The sequence below is a fragment of the Triticum urartu genome, chromosome 6, assembly GCF_003073215.2.
Source record: "Triticum urartu cultivar G1812 chromosome 6, Tu2.1, whole genome shotgun sequence".
Taxonomy (NCBI): domain Eukaryota; kingdom Viridiplantae; phylum Streptophyta; class Magnoliopsida; order Poales; family Poaceae; genus Triticum; species Triticum urartu.
This window is the reverse complement of record NC_053027.1, coordinates 50,653,381-50,669,661: the sequence shown is the minus strand read 5'-3', so window position 1 is coordinate 50,669,661 and position 16,281 is coordinate 50,653,381. Positions and strand designations below refer to the sequence as shown.

The window sequence follows — 16,281 nt, the reverse complement described above, 5'->3', positions numbered from 1 at the left end:
TTTTTTTTCTTCGGTTTCCACTCTTATAACCCTCACCCATTCCCCAAGTTGCTTTTAGAAAATAGTTTTATCTCCATCCTTTTGCATTATTAAGGATTCATAATTGATATGACATGGCCTCACAATTCATCACAAAGAAATGATTAATTACTCCTAGTTGAGAGAAAGAGAGTGAGGGAGAGGATATGGGCAGGCCAGCATGGCGCCGGCGACGGTTGTTGCCGCCGCAGCATCCATCCAAGTGGGCCACTCCCGGCCTATCCATCCATCTACCCAGCCAGTTGCTGCTCTTGCTCACGCCATATCCGCCCGTGGACCCGGCCCACCAATCACCGCCCGCCTGGACCGCGGGCCCCGCGCGCCAGCGGCCCGTCCCCGCGTCCTCCTGCCCGCCGTCCGCCGTGAACCCGGTCCACGCAGTCGCCCCCCGCGGAGCTTCCATCTCTTCTTCCTCGATCCCTCCCTCCCTCCCTCCCAATCCCTCCTCCATCCCCCATCCCTCCCTCCCCCGCCGCCGCGCATTTGCTGGTCTCGGCGAGGGCCGCTCCTCTGCTCGTGTGGGTGGCCGTGCCCTCGCCGGCGTCGCGTCGCGCCGGCCCTCGAATCTCCGGCGAGTCGCTCGCGCCCCAAGCCCGAGCCCGGTGAGGCCTGCTGGTAAATTTTGAAACACTCGGAAGGGTTACGTGGCGCATCACTCGCATTGGACGAGGGACCCGCGGATTTCTGATCTCTGGGGGGTTTGGAACCGTGCGCCGGATGGACGTGGCTCCGGCTCTGCGTCCGAATCGGCTAGGGTTAGTTAGATAGGGTTCGGCGGTTCGTCAGAATTTTTAGCTGGTGTGGATCCTTGAGGTGTTGCGTAATGCGCCTTGGAGTTCTCTCTTGAGTTTCAGTGTGATTTCCTTGTTATCGCTCTAGCTTACTGCTCGATTGGCCAGTGGAATCTTGCCCTGCCTGCGAAATTCTCGAACCTTTCGCTCCTATCATGATAAAACTTGCTCTTTACTTGCTGCTACAATGTATGATTTCCTTCCTGTTGCAGCTCTAGGTCTTCCTGCCACCCAGAGTTGTCGGTGTACTGGTTTTGATATGGAGTGATTGGTGGAGCTGGTCGTCCGGAAGCTCTGCTGGTTAATCCGATGGGGAGCAACGATCCTAGCACGCCGCCTAAGGCTTCGAAGCCACCAGAACAGGTGCCTGATTGCGCCGCATCTTCATCTTTTCGAATGAATGGATTGTCTTGTGGTGCTTAGTTTGGTCTGACCATTTGCTCGAAAAGATAAATTGATTGTTTTTTTTTTCGTGCTCCTTCCCGTGTTTCTGTGTATATAGTTTGGATGTGTCTCAAGCACCTAATGGTACTTAGAATGATGATTATTAAGACGACAGTAACTTTGTTTTACACCCAAATTAGAGGACACTTTGTGTAAGTATTGTATATTAAAAAATTATAGCAGAAGAAGTGCACATTTCTTTACTACTCAGATTATCATGGTTTGGCTGGCTCAAGAACGTTGATGCCTTGCAAATCTTGTTTTTGTAATTGAAGTGCATAGATCTGTTCAGCAGTGGCACTGATAGACCTCTTACCTTTTTAGTAACTACCAAGGAACCCAATCTGGGGCACCAGTCACGCAATACCCCAACCTTTACCACACAAATTCTCTCTTTCATGGAACTAACCACAAAAACTGACAGGCATGGCCCACATGGCAAGGAGATAGATGATTAATGGAGCTAAGGTTAGGGTTATAAAAGAATTGGAGTTTTCCAAGGGAATAAAATGGAATTGATGATGGTACTGTTTAGTTTGATTAGTTCATTCTGGCAGGAATTTTGCGGTGGGTTTTGCGTTTAATGGCCTGTACGGGAGCGCCAAAAATTCTAGTTACGTGATAAAATTTTGACTTATAGAGCTCTAACAAAATAGAGGTGTTTGTTAAAACTCGATCCCACAGCTTGTCAGTCTAATCGCCATTATTTTGAACCAACATTTAACAGCATGGACTGCATTACCGAAAGCTATTTTGGGTACTTCAGTTCTAGTTACCTACGCTAGTTTCCTTATGCTGACGGAAGGAAATACCTTGCTGGATCAAAATACAAATTCCCTGTTTCTGTTGTCATAAACATTCTCTTTTTACTAATCCCATTTTGGTTTCTTACTTTCCTATTCTCAGGAGCAACCTCCAGCTACTACCTCTGGCACTACAGCTCCAGTTTACCCTGAATGGCCCGGCTTTCAGGTTATTCTATGATTTTTTTACCAATGAGATGGATGTGCTTTTATTTTACTGAATTAATTATGTTATTTAGTGTTGTCATTGACTTTATTATCTTGTAAATCTTGGCAGGGCTACCCAGCGATGCCACCACATGGGTTTTTCCCCCCTCCTGTTGCTGCAGGCCAGGCTCATCCATACATGTGGGGAGCTCAGGTGCCCTCTATAGGAAACTTTGTCCCTTTTCCTCATAAATCCCTGTTCAGCTTAGAGCAAGACCGGCAAAGTATGAATTTGTGCTGTTTGAAATCTCGGTCTCTATTATTAGGGACTGATCATCTGATCCTACCTCAGTTGATGTCTGCCTCAGCTTGAATATGGGATCTTTCCTGCTTTGTTGATGGACCATTTATAGTTCTTATTACATGTGTTTCTCTTCTCGATATTATTAAAAAAGGTCTCCCCAATATTATTTACTTAGCGATAAACAATTCTGTAAGAGGAAGAAAGGGGTGAAAGTTAGGCAGGTGGCGGTTTGCATTAACTGTAAAATCATGTTTATATGTAGGCATGTGCTTTTTGTATGTAAACCTAAAAATATGGACCTGTTAATTGCAGCACATGGTGCCACCTTACGGGACACCACCACCCCCCTATATGATGTATCCACCAGGAACAGTATATGCCCACCCGACTACTCCTGTATGAACTTTTGTACCCGACAAGTGTAATCTACAAAGCTATCTTCCTATTCGCACACCATATGCATCCAATTTTACTGACATGCTCGTACGAATCAATAATTACTTGTACAGGGTGTGCATCCATTTCATTATCCTATGCAAACAAATGGAAATCTTGAACCTGCTGTAAGTAATAATCTCTTTGGTTCTTCTTTTTCTTCTGATTGTCACTAGTTCATGCAAATTTTGACATGTCTTTCAGGGAGCTCAGGGAGCTGCACCAGGTGCTGCAGAAACAAATGGTAAGTCTTGTCCAAGATCAGTGTTAAGGTTATTTTAAGCTTGGGAATCAGGTTTTGATCTCTGTTCATAATTTCAGGGAAAAATGAGCCTGGCAAAACATCTGGTCCATCTGCCAATGGGGTTACGTCCAACAGGTTTTGTTAGCAATGTGTGGTAATTACAAGTTTCTTTAGTTCCAGAACAACTAATTATAGGGTACCTTCAACCTGCAGTGAAAGCGGAAGTGATAGTGAGAGTGAAGGAAGTGATGCCAATTCTCAAAACGTGAGTTTGATATTTTGATATTACTCTGCACATCATATCTTTTATTTGGTTTAAGTTTCAACTTTCTCTTGACTTGTGGACTAATTTTGTTGCAACAGGATTCACATTCAAAGGAGAATGATGTAAATGAAAATGGTAGGCATTTGAGGGCTTATTTATAGTTTTATGATAGATAAAGTGGACTTGCACATTTGTTTGCATAAGATGGAGGGTACATTCGGTGATGCAGGCAGTGCTCAGAATGGCGTATCTCATTCATCATCGCATGGAACATTTAATAAACCCATGCCGTTGGTTCCAGTACAATCAGGTGCAGTGATAGGAGGAGTTGCTGGTCCTGCGACAAACTTGAACATAGGGATGGACTACTGGGGTGCAACTGGCTCTTCACCTGTTCCTGCAATGCGTGGCAAAGCACCGTCTGGTTCAGCTCGAGGAGAGCAATGGGTAAAGTCCTTGGCACATGCTCTGTCTCGCCTTACTTTCTGCACAAACGTTAGACTAAGATCTTACCTTTGAAGACTGGCATGTCCTGCTATGTTACCAGAATGTTTTTCTCCGAGAAGGGAGGGCTTCTAGTTTGGTATGTAATCATTTCTGGCTGTGTAGTGCTTGACCATACATTTGCACTGCTAGAGTCCACTGAACCAAAGTTGCTATGCAACCGTGCTACTTATACTTTAGTTTTTAGTCATACATTATGTTACTGCCACCCACCAAGCCAAACCTTTTGATGGCATTTTGTTTCATTTTTGAACTTCGGCTGTATTTGGAGATATCTTTTCGTTGTTCAATGTGAAACCAGTTTGATGTGTTAATTATTGTGCCCAAGTGTAGTTCTTGACAAGACAGTTATACCAGAACATATCTACAGTCCACTGAACAAAACCTTCTGGTGGACCTTTTTTTCCCCATTCAGTTCAGAACTGAGGTTGATAGGAAAGCTATAGCCGATCCTACCATGTGTGAATGATACCATCCTTTGGAGTTAATTTTTATAGCATTCCGCCATTCTCTCCATGTATCAATGTAGGACAGGTAATAACAATTGTATTCTTGGCAATAAATATTCAGGATGAAAGGGAACTGAAGAAGCAGAAGAGGAAGCTGTCCAACCGGGAATCCGCGCGAAGGTCCCGGCTGCGCAAGCAGGTATGATGTAAAACCGATGCCATACTAGCTGTACACATGGAATCGCCAGTTGCTTTTTTTTATAAAAAAAACATGGTATTTCCAGGCCGAGTGTGAAGAGCTCGGGCAGCGGGCTGAGGCTTTGAAGTCAGAGAACTCGTCCCTCAGGATCGAGCTCGACCGGATCAAAAAGGAATACGAGGAGCTCCTTTCGAAGAACACCTCTCTCAAGGTAGCTAAATAAACCTCACATTGTCCCTGCCTCCCTGGTTATATGCCTTTTCTTTCCATATGCTTTTCCCACATGAATTTTGCCCAAACGGATAAAAAAGATGAAGGGAGCTTGACTAAACGGTGGTGTTGGCACCTGCTGCAGGCCAAGCTAGGGGAGACCGGCGGTGGCGACTCGGTCCCCGACATGAACGAACGGGGCGACACCAACGGCGGCAGCCACCAGAAGGAGCCCTGACTGATGACGCATGCGGCCTCTACCACTCTACTTACATAGCTCGTGATGATTGATGATTCTTGTAACAAACAAACTTGGCGACCCCGATCTGCCACACACACACACAATCAGATGATTCTTCCTTTTTTTCTGTCTCTTATCGACCTGACAATGGCGATGCTGTCGCTGCTACCGCGGAACTCACTCCTGTGCTTGTGCTTGAAAAGAGAGATCATTATGGGTGCACTTCTCACCGTGAAAAATCGCGCAAATTTCTGCTCCCTTTTTTTCTCTTCGTGTATGTTCCTGCTCATATGGATACTGCGTGCGTTGCAGGGGTGAGTGTATGTGAACGTCTGCGTTTGTACCGTGATTTGAAAAGAAGGTTACGTGGATTCGTTGGGCGAATTTGCCTGTTGAGAGAGTGTTTCCCTCATTTTGTGTGTGGGAGACGTAGACATATAGCACGACCGAAAACCCCAGGAGGGCGCGTCATCTGCCTCCCAAACCCCAGTGTCCAGCCCCCACCCCCCACCACCCTCGCCTACCGCTTCCTTCCGCCGCCGCGAGGGGAGGCGAGGCGAGTCGAGGCGCCCGCGGGGATGGACGGCGACGGCGGCGGCGACATCTTCGACGACGGTTGGTGGGAGGCGAACCAACAGTCCCTCGACAACATCTGCCGCGAGGCCGAGGAGAACTCCGCCTCCCGCAACCCTAGCACCGCCACCCCCGCTCCCGACCCGGCCACCGCCACCCAGCACCACGCGCCGCCCTCCGCCGCCTCGTGCCCTCCTCCCTCCTCCGCCGCGTTTGCCGCTCCCCTCCCCCGCGTCCCCGCCGCCTCGTACCCTCCTTCGTCCTCCGCCGCATCTGCCGCTCCGCTCCCCCGCGTCCCCGCCGCGCCAAATGCATTCGCCGCACCCGCTTCTCCCTTCTACCAGCCTGCCGCCGCCGCCTCCCCCTTCGCGCACCCCTCCCACGTCCCCGCCTCCGCGCCCCGCGCGCCCGTCCACTTCTCGCCTCCCAGGGAGCTCTCCCAGCGCGTCCCGGACAGCGGCTGCGGCGGCGGCTTCTCTCCTCCGCGGGAGTTCTCCCAGCGCCCCTCCTCGTCGGCGGCGGCCGAGGACAGCGACTGCCAGATCACAGGGGCGGTGGGACCCGACCGGCCCAGGGGCGCGCCAAGGGAGAGGGATGCCAGGGCGCCGACCCAGGCCCATGGTGAACGCGTCAAGGCCGTGCCGCCCAGGGGGAGGCTCCCTAGGGCGGCCAAGGAGAAAGAGAGCAAGTCGGCCGAGGAGCTCAGGGTGAGACAGCCATACATAGTGCTTTCATCACTGCGCTGCCTTTTTGTGATCTGACAATGCTTGTGATCCCACTGGATGTTGCAGAGGGAGCTGGAGCGTACCTTGAAGCAGATGAATGACTTGGTGCGCATCTCACTGCCAGCTTATTGTTATTGGTTCATATAGTAGCAGTACTAGTTTTACCATTCATCAATGCCCATGCTGTGTTGTAACTGATTCGAGCTTGGTGCGTTTTGATCCTGTTTGATCCTACCCTGGGATGTGGACTGCTGCAAGTTCATGGCAGCTAGGCTAGTGTTGAATTTGACTCGCATATTTACTTGCAAATCAATCATGCAGAAAAACGAGCACGTTGAGCTGAAGAAAGGCATGAAAGAGAAAGACCTTGAAATCGAGGCCAAAGAAGCAGAGATTCATAATCTTAAGAAGGCAAATGTGTAAGTACTATTCTCTTCAACTGATGTAACACATGTTTTCTGTGTGAACTTCTGTAAATATAACTAACTGGCCTTGAACCAGCTTCGATGGTAGGGAATGCTTTTTTGAAACTGTACTTGGTTCACATGACATTCTGTAAATATAACTAACTGGCCTTGAACCAGCTTCGATGGTAGTGAATGCTTTTTTGAAACTGTACTTGGTTCACATGACATCCATACTGCATTTGGGTGCATGCTTGATGCTATTAACATTAGATTTTATTTTTTTGGTGTAGCAGAGATATTTCTAGCAAGGAGATGGATATTGATCAGCCTTGCCATACCCCTGCAAATGAGGCTTTGCATGCCAGAGGTTCTTGTTGGACATCCACGAAGAGAGTATCTTTGGAGGTACTATGCCTAGCTTATTTGTATTGTTCTTTATTATATTGTCGAAACAAATTTCATTAATGATCAGTTCTGCTGTCAATGGTAGGAAAGCGCCCACGCCGAATTAGAAAGGAACAAATCTAAGGACATTAAGACTAAAGGAGTCCAAACAGATCTTCCACTGAGCAGTGGACATCTTGAGCGCAAGAAAGTATTAATGAATAACATCTCTAGCAACCTATGTGCAATCTGGGGCAGGCCAGCTAACAGTATGTTAGGGAGGAGTTTGATCTCGAAGATCCTTGCTTCTTGCTCAGAAGAAATGTTGACACTTTTCCAATCTGCGAGATTGCCAGACAAGTGTGAAAACTCTACTGAAGCGAGCTCCTCCATGAATAATGCTATTTCGGAAGTATATGATACTATTGTCAAGGTGATGGTCATGTAAAAACAAAACTTTCAATTCCTTTTTCTCTGTTGCAGCTCGCACCAAGTATGCATTCAAGATTGGAACTCTACTTTGCTTTTCAACTTTATTTTCAATGCTAAAATCTGTTATACAATGCTTACAATTTATTTGCCTTGCGATAGGACAGAGTGATACACGATTTGTTTCCACCAGAATAATGCACCATTTATATTGGGAACACCGCACTCACCCATTTTCTGTTTATGCTGTAGCTAGTGTTAGACACATGTATAATTGTTTTACGTTAGTTGTGTAGCATCTTCGTTGTATAAGGGATTTCCACCACACCTGTACGTGCATATGTACCGTCCTATGACCTCATAGGAATACAGGTTGCTATTTCTTCTCACAGCTAGAATGCTACTGTTAGCTTGTCTTTCTATATTGCCTTCTAATCCAGTTAGTTCCTCTGAAAAAAGGTAGTTTTGTATTGTTTTTGTTCACAGCCCAATGCAAAATAAGTGTGTTGTCCCCCAATACCCCATATACCTAGCAAATATCCAGCTTTATGTTTTATTCCTCCATGCATGCACTGAATATAGTACTTAGAGCCAAGACAACTACGTGGTACATTCTGTAACGAAGGGAGTATTTTTTTTTAAATAACATCTCATATGTCCAACTGGTTTATTTTGTTTCTGCAGATGAATAGTGACACCATACCTATACAGACGCTTCTTGAAGCATTGCTAAATCTGTGTGTTGTCGGTAATGTGAGAACCAACTATCCTGCTTTATCTCCATAGCAACGCTTGCTTACTTAGTCATTTCATTGTTGTTTGTGTGACTATCTGTTGTGCTTCTTCACTGGCATCGGAAAAGAAATAGCTCTAAGCACTCCATATAAGCTAATACCTCCTCCGTCCCAAAGTGTCGCTGATTTAGTACAAAGTTGATACAACTTTGTACTAAATCAATGACAATTACTTTGGGACGGAGGGAGTACTAATTAGGTTATTAATGATTTTTAACATAGTTGATTAATTCGACTTGAATGATTGCAAAATGGTGTTCTCTGTGTTGTTTGTAATTCCTTTGGGGGAGGAAAATGATTGATTTTCTGTAATTACCAATGAACACAGGGTTACCTTTGACCAATTTCCAGCCATGTTTTGGGTGTAAAAATCCTAGCCAGCCAAGAACATAAGTTCTGAGCACCTCTATTCCTCTTCGCTTGCTTGTTGCTTAGTTGAAGAATAAAAGGCTGACCAGTTGACATTATGTAGGCTCTGGAAAATGCTAGTGTTAATAGCTATATAGATTGCTTATGCAACTACGCATCTGTAGGTAGAGTCTGTTCGATTGGATATACAGTTTCTACTGATTTGAAGAATGGTAACTATGACACATCATGATTGTTTTCTCTTCTGTAGTGCATAGTCATTAGACCCTCTTAGCTTTTGCTATGTATGTCGAAGTGAAGCAATCATTTTTTTAGTTACGACTTTTGGACTTCAACTGGCCAGCTGGTTTATCCATGTATTTACCTGTTCCCTTTCTTTTCAGGCTGTTATTGTTGGTAGAGTGCTGCGGATATTGCATAGCATCTTGCAGAACTTGCTCACTCATGGAACCAGGTCTAACCAAAGGTATGCCTTACTTCATTGAATACATTTCTTGTTGCCAGGATTCCCAGGATGGCTGTTATGTGGTTAGCAATTTGTCTGTATCTTTGGAAGACTAAACAAATGTTAAAAGAAAATAGTAATTAAGACAAGGGAACTGCAGAACAGCCATTTTTACCATATTCAGTATCAATGTTATCTTTCTCTAATGATCCAGTGGCCTTTTCTTTGCTTTTGTGTGAGGGGCAAGGATGCCTTTTGGGTTGTCAAATGTTCAACCTAGATAATGTTAACCAGTAGCCATAGTAACACATTAACAACTATAGAAAGAAGGCATCAAAATGACACAAATGACAGCTGAACACCAAAAGAAAACCCAACCAGAAACGAAAACACGTAGGCCTACCTAAAGAAAACAGCAAAAGCAAAGAAAAATATATCCTAAGGAACAGAACTACAGCTAGAGCTACAGCTATTTCCCAGACCTAAGAGACACCAGGGGGTATCGTGAGCAGGGGTACCCTTCTCAGTATCTTTGCGCCTGCCAATTTCCATGGCCCTCCTTCCACCCAAATGGAGTCTACCTGCTCCTGGTAGCATGACAATACTTTGTCGAGCATGCAGGAATTGTGCATTCTCCAGAGCCTTCAAATCATGAAGACGTTGAGTGGCCAAGTGCCTTCAGCTTGTCATGACCAGCGCACTCTGCCGCACTCAGAACCACTCAAAAAACCAATCACCGCACTGGGTGGAGGGTCATGCCATGAAGTCCATGTCTGGCCAAAGCTAAATGCCAGACCTGCTGGGTGAAGGTGCATTCTGACAGCAGGTGCAAAATTGTTTGTCCTTCCTGGTCGCAAAGGAGGCGTGTCTCAGGATGATCCAGCCCTCGTTTCACGAGGTAGTCCACTGTCCAACACCGGTTTTGCGCTGCTAAGGTTAATACTCCGTCGATAATAGGTATGATTGCTAGTAGTTATGCGAGTCCAAGTCCCAGGAGGAGTACACTTCCTGCTCTTCTTCCACTGCTTCAGCCCGAACCTACTAGTTTGAAGGTTTTCTTTGGATGATATATGATAGGTCAATCATTTGCTTCATTTGTTCCTTTCTCTTGTGTGACTATCATGAGAAGAACTCCATTCCATGAAGTCAAATGACAAGAAAAAGAAACGAGGTCAAGATACTTTGTTATCAATATCAACGAAATGGAGAAAGTGTCATCCAGGACCAAGATACGTTGTTCTCCAGCGCATTTGGGAACTAGCTTTCAAATGTAAAATGAACACTACTCAATGCTGACTTATTTTTTCTAGCTTTCAAATGCAAATCAGTTTGAACTTGAAAAGTTTCAGGTTTATATGACTTCACCTCACCTAAAGTGTCAAAAAAAAAACTCATCTACATATGGAACTTCTTAGTTTTTTTTCCTTCTAAAACTTGTACACATGGTTTCTGCAGAGTTTTCAGCAAAAGGGTTGTTTGCCTGGATATTTTCCTTTTTATAGATTCTACCAAGTGCAGTTTTTGAAAATAGGCACTAATAAAGTAACAACTGCAGATTGTATGATTACTTTATTTCACTTCTTTATAATGGTAGGCTGTAATGCTTATGAACTTTAATACGATTTTCCTCAGTGTAACCTCAGGAACAATGTTTCTATTGAGACATATGTTGACAATAACATGGAAATGGAGAGGAACAATCAAGAACACAGTTCTGCTTTGCTGAATACGCCTGACCAAGAGGAAGATGGACTTCACATTGGAAATATGTTTCTTCCTTGTACATTCTGGACTCCATTCTTCACTGGAGTGCTACAAATTGCGCTAAAATATTCAGAAGAGGGTATTCGTGTTGATGCATTATCCATAATGATTCTCATTGTAAGGACCAGTGATTCCAAAGGGGAGCGTGAAAAGTAAGCAAACATGTGAAGAATCTTTATTTTTCTTAAATTGGTTGAAATTACCAATGCTGACGCCTAATATACTATGCTGCTACTTTCAGATTTGGCTTTATTTCTGTAATGGAAAGCTTGCATCAGTTGCTGCAGAAAGAGAATGCATTGCTCGTAAAGAAGCATTCGGTGCATCTACTTTTCTTGCTTTTGAACTGTAAGTTCTTGTGCTTAGATATTCTATCTTCCATATTTAAGAACATAATATGTTGCATATGGAGCACTATTCTTGTCAGTTGAATGCTCCACTGTGCCTTCTGCAGAATATTTAGTTGCCTGACACCATATCCCTTGAATTTGCTAGCTATTTTAGGGGGAAATAATTACATAAATGCTTGGACAATCACAAACTTGTATTAAATGCATGATAGAAGTGTTTTGGACCCTCGTCAATTTCCTGAACTTCCTGCTGCCTAACTGGCTTATTCCAAACACACATCGTGTACATAATTGCGTGTGACATCTCTCATAAATTAAGTTGGTTGCTGTATCTCTATTGCAACTTAGCATCATATAGTTCTTCCATTTTATTTGAAAAAAACTGATGCAGTGCTCAAGTTTTAATGTAAATTGTATTTATCGATGGTCTACTGTCATGTATAACTTTTGGTCATGGAGAAACTTGCGTCGAGTCATATCGTGGTCTTCTGGAGGTATTCTGTTGTGGACTTATGCTGTCGTGGTGTTAAAAGCCTAAAACTGTGGGTTCATTTTGCATATTAAAAATAATTGCCTATGTATGACAATGCACGGACCTTTAAACGTAAATATGGTGCTCGCAAGGATTCTATACAATTCTCCAAGTTACAGATATTTTCTGCTAACTGTTCACTCTGTTAAAAAAACACGTGCTCCAAAAAGAAATGCTATTTTGGCCACGTTCGTTCCTCTTGGTATACTAGATGTACTGGGACAGACAAACATTTTTTGTTGCTGTTATTTTGATTTCCCTGTGCCCAGTAACTGCAAACTAATACCTGTTTCTGCCTTGCTGTTAGGCCCTGTGATGCTGAAGATGCTTTGCAGTGGAGGTAAAGATGGTTCTGAACTGATGGAAACTGTTGGATGTGAAAACGAACCACAACAAGCTATAAACTCAGTTCTTAAGGACTTGTCTGAATGTTTGACTTGTGAAGCAACAACTTCTCTGGTATGTTCATTTGTTCTTTAGTGATTCAGTCAGGACTCTGCATAAACATATTTAGCTTTAACTTATTGTCTGTAGCATTTATAGGTTGGAACCTTTGATTTAAGGGTGTGTTTTGTTTGAGGTCAAAGAGGGATGGGTTGGGGATCAGCCTGGGAATTGTTTGAAACCCACACCGAATCCAAGCCAATGCACTCACACAAAGTCAAAGATCCAAGTCAAACCAGTCTGCAGAACAATTTGCAGAATCCAACCCACATCAGACCATGGGAAACTTCCATTCAACCCACACCAAACTGTTCCAAACTTTTCGGTTGAACCCGATTCCTCAAACCATACAAGCCCGTGGTTGAAGCTATCCAATCTGCACGACGTCTTGGTATGGTCGTGCCGTATGGAACTGAAGTTTCTCAGCTCCATCCACCTCTTGGTGTGGCCGTGGTTGCAAACGTCAAGAAACCGGTGTGGTGTTCGCATGGATTGCCAGCTCTTGATTCGGCCGTTTCTCATGTGATGGCTTGGCATGTCACGCCGCTCAAATCAATGGCGGAGAGTGAGAACTTGAAGCGGTGCCGGCGGGGTGCATGGAGGACGATGCTGGCGGCATCACGTTATGATGGCAGCGGCGGCGGTGCATAGCGGCAGCCATGGAAACCCCATAGAAGTAGAGAGTCTGCGGCTGGTGGCTATTGGCCTGGAGCGGCTGTACTCATGTGGGTCAAACCCATGGCCTCTCCATTCGGACCCTGCCCGCACCACCCCAATCCAGACCACTTTTGTGCTACACCCGCACCGCCCCATCCATTTAGCGTTTTCTGTCCATCATAGCCCAACCAGAGTGAAACCAATCAGCATCCCGCACGGAAATACCCAAATGAGCCGCCCCATTCCCAGGTTGAGTTGGGGATATCCAAGTCTACGTGGATGATGATGTCCCTTTTTTGTTCGGTTGGGTCAGGGGGATGAGCCATTTTTTTTGTTTGGTCGGACGGATGTGGATAAACATTGGGTTGTGATGACCTATTGTGAAGATGTGGTGAGATTAGCCCATGTTATACAAGCAATTCACGTGACTGAATGTACAGTAGTTCAAGCACTAGGATGCAGTTATTTTTACGAGGGGGGGGGGGGGGGGGGGGCACTTCAGACGGGCCTTGGGGGTACATCCTCACCTGCACTCACGGGACCCGTGCAAGCAAAGGGTGGTTGCCCTCATCCAGCAGATATCCAAACAGTCGGCGGCACCCAAAAAGTGGATATCTCTGGCTCCCCTCAATCAAATGCACCCTAAAAAGAGAGTAATGGGTTCTTTCCCCTGCCATGCTAAAAACATTGCTGCATGAGCATAATATTTCCTCCAAAGTTTTAAGCTTTGATTGCAACAATAGAAGTTCATCATAGCTAAATAGTGTAGCATTTGTATTTCCAAATTTTATTATCAACTAAAGAAAGCTGATGTTTTTCAGGAGCTCAAGCTTTGTCGGCTAGTTGTGAATCTATTAGCGTACATAGCTTCTAGTGGCAAATTGGGATATGAAGTGCTTCTTGGTTCAGTGACTGCCCACGGTGCTAGTTTTCTTGAGTTGACCATGGAAGTCCTTGCTTCACAGATGGAATGCAAAGTTGATTTTTCAACCGAGGTACATGAGCTATTGAATGAAAGGTATTCTTCAAACTTCTCCATCCTGAACTGAGCATTTTTTTCCCTCAGTTTGTTGGATCTAAGCATGAATGTACTCCCTCCGTTCCAAATTACTCGTCGCAGAAATGGATGTATCTAGAACTAAAATACACCTAGATACATCCATACCTACGACAAGTAATACGGAACGGAGGGAGTATGTGCTATTTACTGGCAACTTTGAAGCTACTCCCTCTGTCCCATAATATAAGATGTTATTCTTGAGTTGACCATCAACTTTGAAGCTACTCCCTTTGTTCCCATCATATCATTCGCCATATTGGATGTAATAACATCTTATATTATGGGACGGAAGGAGTACCTTTTTGTTCATTCAGTATTTTTAAAATGTTGTAAAATAGTTGCACAAATAATAGATCAGGAGGCTAACTTATTGTCCTAAGATACATTACTATAAGGAATAATTCATTGAAGTTTGGATGCATAGTTGTATTTCTTTGTTAGGGAGCTTGAGCCCACCTGAAGATTAGTTGTATATTGCTTTGCCCAACTGTTCAAGCACATAAAGTGTGGGCTGTATGGCAAATCTGAACAGTTGTTGCAAGATAATAATCTGTAATTTTATCATAGATTACATGTTTTTGTGTTCTTGAACAACGTAAACATGAGAGTTTCCTGTGCTTCCCTATTTGCATTTGATGCAAATAATAATTTTTCAACGCAGGTATTTGCTGATGAGAGAAGTTCTGATCCTTCTAAACCGACTAGCCTCGCACGCCATGTTTTCAAAGCCAACCCTGGAGGTGCTGATGGGGAGCAAGCGGTGCGCGGGGTTGACAATCGACATCGCGAACCGGCTGCCCCAGAGGAGCAAGTACCCCTTGAGGCAGCTAAACCCTCAGATGGCGAATGATCTCGCCGATTTGGCCCAGAAGTTCCGCTCGCGGGTGTATGGTTTCCTGGAGGAGCAACAGCATTCGACAGCTGAGCGTTGCGATACAGGCGCCTCGGGCAAGCCTCTGAGAGTTCCAAGATAGCTGGGTGTGGACAACACTGTAACATTTGAATCAGCTGGGGCGTATATATATCTCTAGGTTAGTAGAGATCTCTTGTTTTGCGCTAACCGTACTAGGGTCTTTCTGTTTGGGTTGGCTGGGGTGAGTAAATAACTTTTGGCTGGTGTGATGTACAGAAGGTAGGGTGTGCGATATAACTCACCATTTTGGGGGCAACGAAAGCAACAAGGGGAATGTATTTGCAAAATTGTACTTCTCACCGCAAACAATCATCTCTTTTCTGTATTGAAAACGAATTGGCAGCTAAGTTTTGCAAAATGGCCAATTCTGCTGATTTAACAAGTAACTACATTTCCCTTGCAATATTTTTTTTCTTTACATTTGATCACGTGAGGAAGACTTTGACAAAAGATTTTCCTTCCTTGTAAGGACAATGTAGCTTTCATCGGCTGTTGCATCATATCATTATAGCTTTGAAAGAGGAATAACTATGCTCGAGCGTTCAGTAACAGCGTTGACACGACAGCCACTAAAACATATTCGCCAGGTACTACACTTCATTCGGTAAGATTTAGGAAGTGGAGTGAGTTAATATTTGGTACCGAAGACCTCCAACCTTAAATTTCTTAGCTTAGGACTCAGTTATTATCATAGTTAAAAGCTTAAGAAATTCAGATAGAGGAACTACGGACATATACATCAGCTAATTACAGATGCTATCAGCCACATAACACATGTGGTAAGCAATCCAAACAATTGAAAAAAAAACATACTATAAAGTTAACAACTCCCAGCAATACGAGAGCACAATGATAAGAAAAACCAAAATTTGTCGATGAATAAACATGTTAGTTCTTCCTCATTCTTCAAGGCATGCTTGTGTAATATTTTTTTCTTTTCCCAACTCAGCCTGACAGGCAGCTCCCATAAGTGAGAAACGTCATCAAAGAGGGCTTTGCAAGTGGTCAATGTGAATGGCAATTTTTTTTAAAAAAAAACGAAGGTCCACGAAACGAATTGCAGTGGCAAACGGCTAATCATGCCTCAATAGTGGTGGTTTTAGGATATTCACTTCATTTTGAACGCCAAATTGCACCTTGGGTTCCTCGATGAACACTGATGGTTTTAGGGTCCAACGGTGCCCCATCTTGTCGGTTGCCGGCCCAAGTAGGCCGGTCTAAGGCCCCCTAGGTCAGTTCCACCCTAGGCCATCGGTCCTGCCCATGGACCCCGTAGAAGGAAGACTCGAGAAGGCTTGCCGTTGAGGACTCCCCTCCACCAAAGTAGTTGACTAGGTTGCGTAACCCTAGGGACCCCGGT

At 44.5% G+C, this 16,281-nt stretch overlaps 2 protein-coding genes across 8 annotated transcripts; both read left to right on the top strand.

The window, feature by feature from the left end:
* Positions 1-237: 237 nt before the first annotated feature.
* On the top strand, positions 238-5,314 carry LOC125515487 (transcription factor HBP-1a). Of its 6 annotated transcripts, none has more exons than XM_048680970.1 (14): positions 240-641; positions 1,043-1,193; positions 2,181-2,246; positions 2,355-2,438; positions 2,841-2,924; positions 3,038-3,091; positions 3,177-3,207; positions 3,285-3,342; positions 3,421-3,472; positions 3,571-3,607; positions 3,702-3,919; positions 4,547-4,624; positions 4,710-4,835; positions 4,980-5,314. In XM_048680970.1, exons 2-14 carry the CDS (start codon positions 1,140-1,142, stop codon positions 5,070-5,072), a joined length of 1,035 nt encoding a protein of 344 aa, XP_048536927.1. In that variant the 5' UTR covers positions 240-641; positions 1,043-1,139; the 3' UTR covers positions 5,073-5,314. The 6 variants fall into 6 exon arrangements, with proteins under 6 accessions (XP_048536930.1, XP_048536929.1, XP_048536927.1 ...); XM_048680971.1 differs by having other exon boundaries at positions 3,168-3,207; positions 3,774-3,919; XM_048680968.1 differs by having other exon boundaries at positions 241-641; positions 3,168-3,207.
* Positions 5,315-5,529: 215 nt separating this feature from the next.
* On the top strand, positions 5,530-15,273 carry LOC125515486 (protein SENSITIVE TO UV 2). Of its 2 annotated transcripts, none has more exons than XM_048680966.1 (12): positions 5,530-6,355; positions 6,440-6,478; positions 6,695-6,792; positions 7,071-7,185; positions 7,271-7,597; positions 8,278-8,346; positions 9,140-9,222; positions 10,845-11,117; positions 11,207-11,313; positions 12,155-12,306; positions 13,770-13,966; positions 14,670-15,273. In XM_048680966.1, the coding sequence occupies exons 1-12, from the start codon at positions 5,654-5,656 to the stop codon at positions 14,980-14,982; spliced, it is 2,475 nt and encodes an 824-aa protein (XP_048536923.1). In that variant the 5' UTR covers positions 5,530-5,653; the 3' UTR covers positions 14,983-15,273. The 2 variants fall into 2 exon arrangements, with proteins under 2 accessions (XP_048536923.1, XP_048536924.1); XM_048680967.1 differs by having other exon boundaries at positions 5,531-6,355; positions 7,074-7,185.
* The last annotated feature ends 1,008 nt before the right edge of the window (positions 15,274-16,281 follow it).

Bases quoted from the DNA above. Each gene is read 5' to 3' on its own strand.
- LOC125515487 (XM_048680968.1), top strand. From the start codon at position 1,140: ATGGGGAGCAACGATCCTAGCACGCCGCCTAAGGCTTCGAAGCCACCA. The intron at 1,194-2,180 runs GTGCCTGATTGC...TCCTATTCTCAG, and splicing joins CTTCGAAGCCACCAGAACAG to GAGCAACCTCCAGCTACTAC. The intron at 3,608-3,701 runs GTAGGCATTTGA...TCGGTGATGCAG, and splicing joins GAATGATGTAAATGAAAATG to GCAGTGCTCAGAATGGCGTA.
- LOC125515486 (XM_048680966.1), top strand. From the start codon at position 5,654: ATGGACGGCGACGGCGGCGGCGACATCTTCGACGACGGTTGGTGGGAG. The intron at 7,186-7,270 runs GTACTATGCCTA...TGTCAATGGTAG, and splicing joins CGAAGAGAGTATCTTTGGAG to GAAAGCGCCCACGCCGAATT. The intron at 13,967-14,669 runs GTATTCTTCAAA...TTTTCAACGCAG, and splicing joins CATGAGCTATTGAATGAAAG to GTATTTGCTGATGAGAGAAG.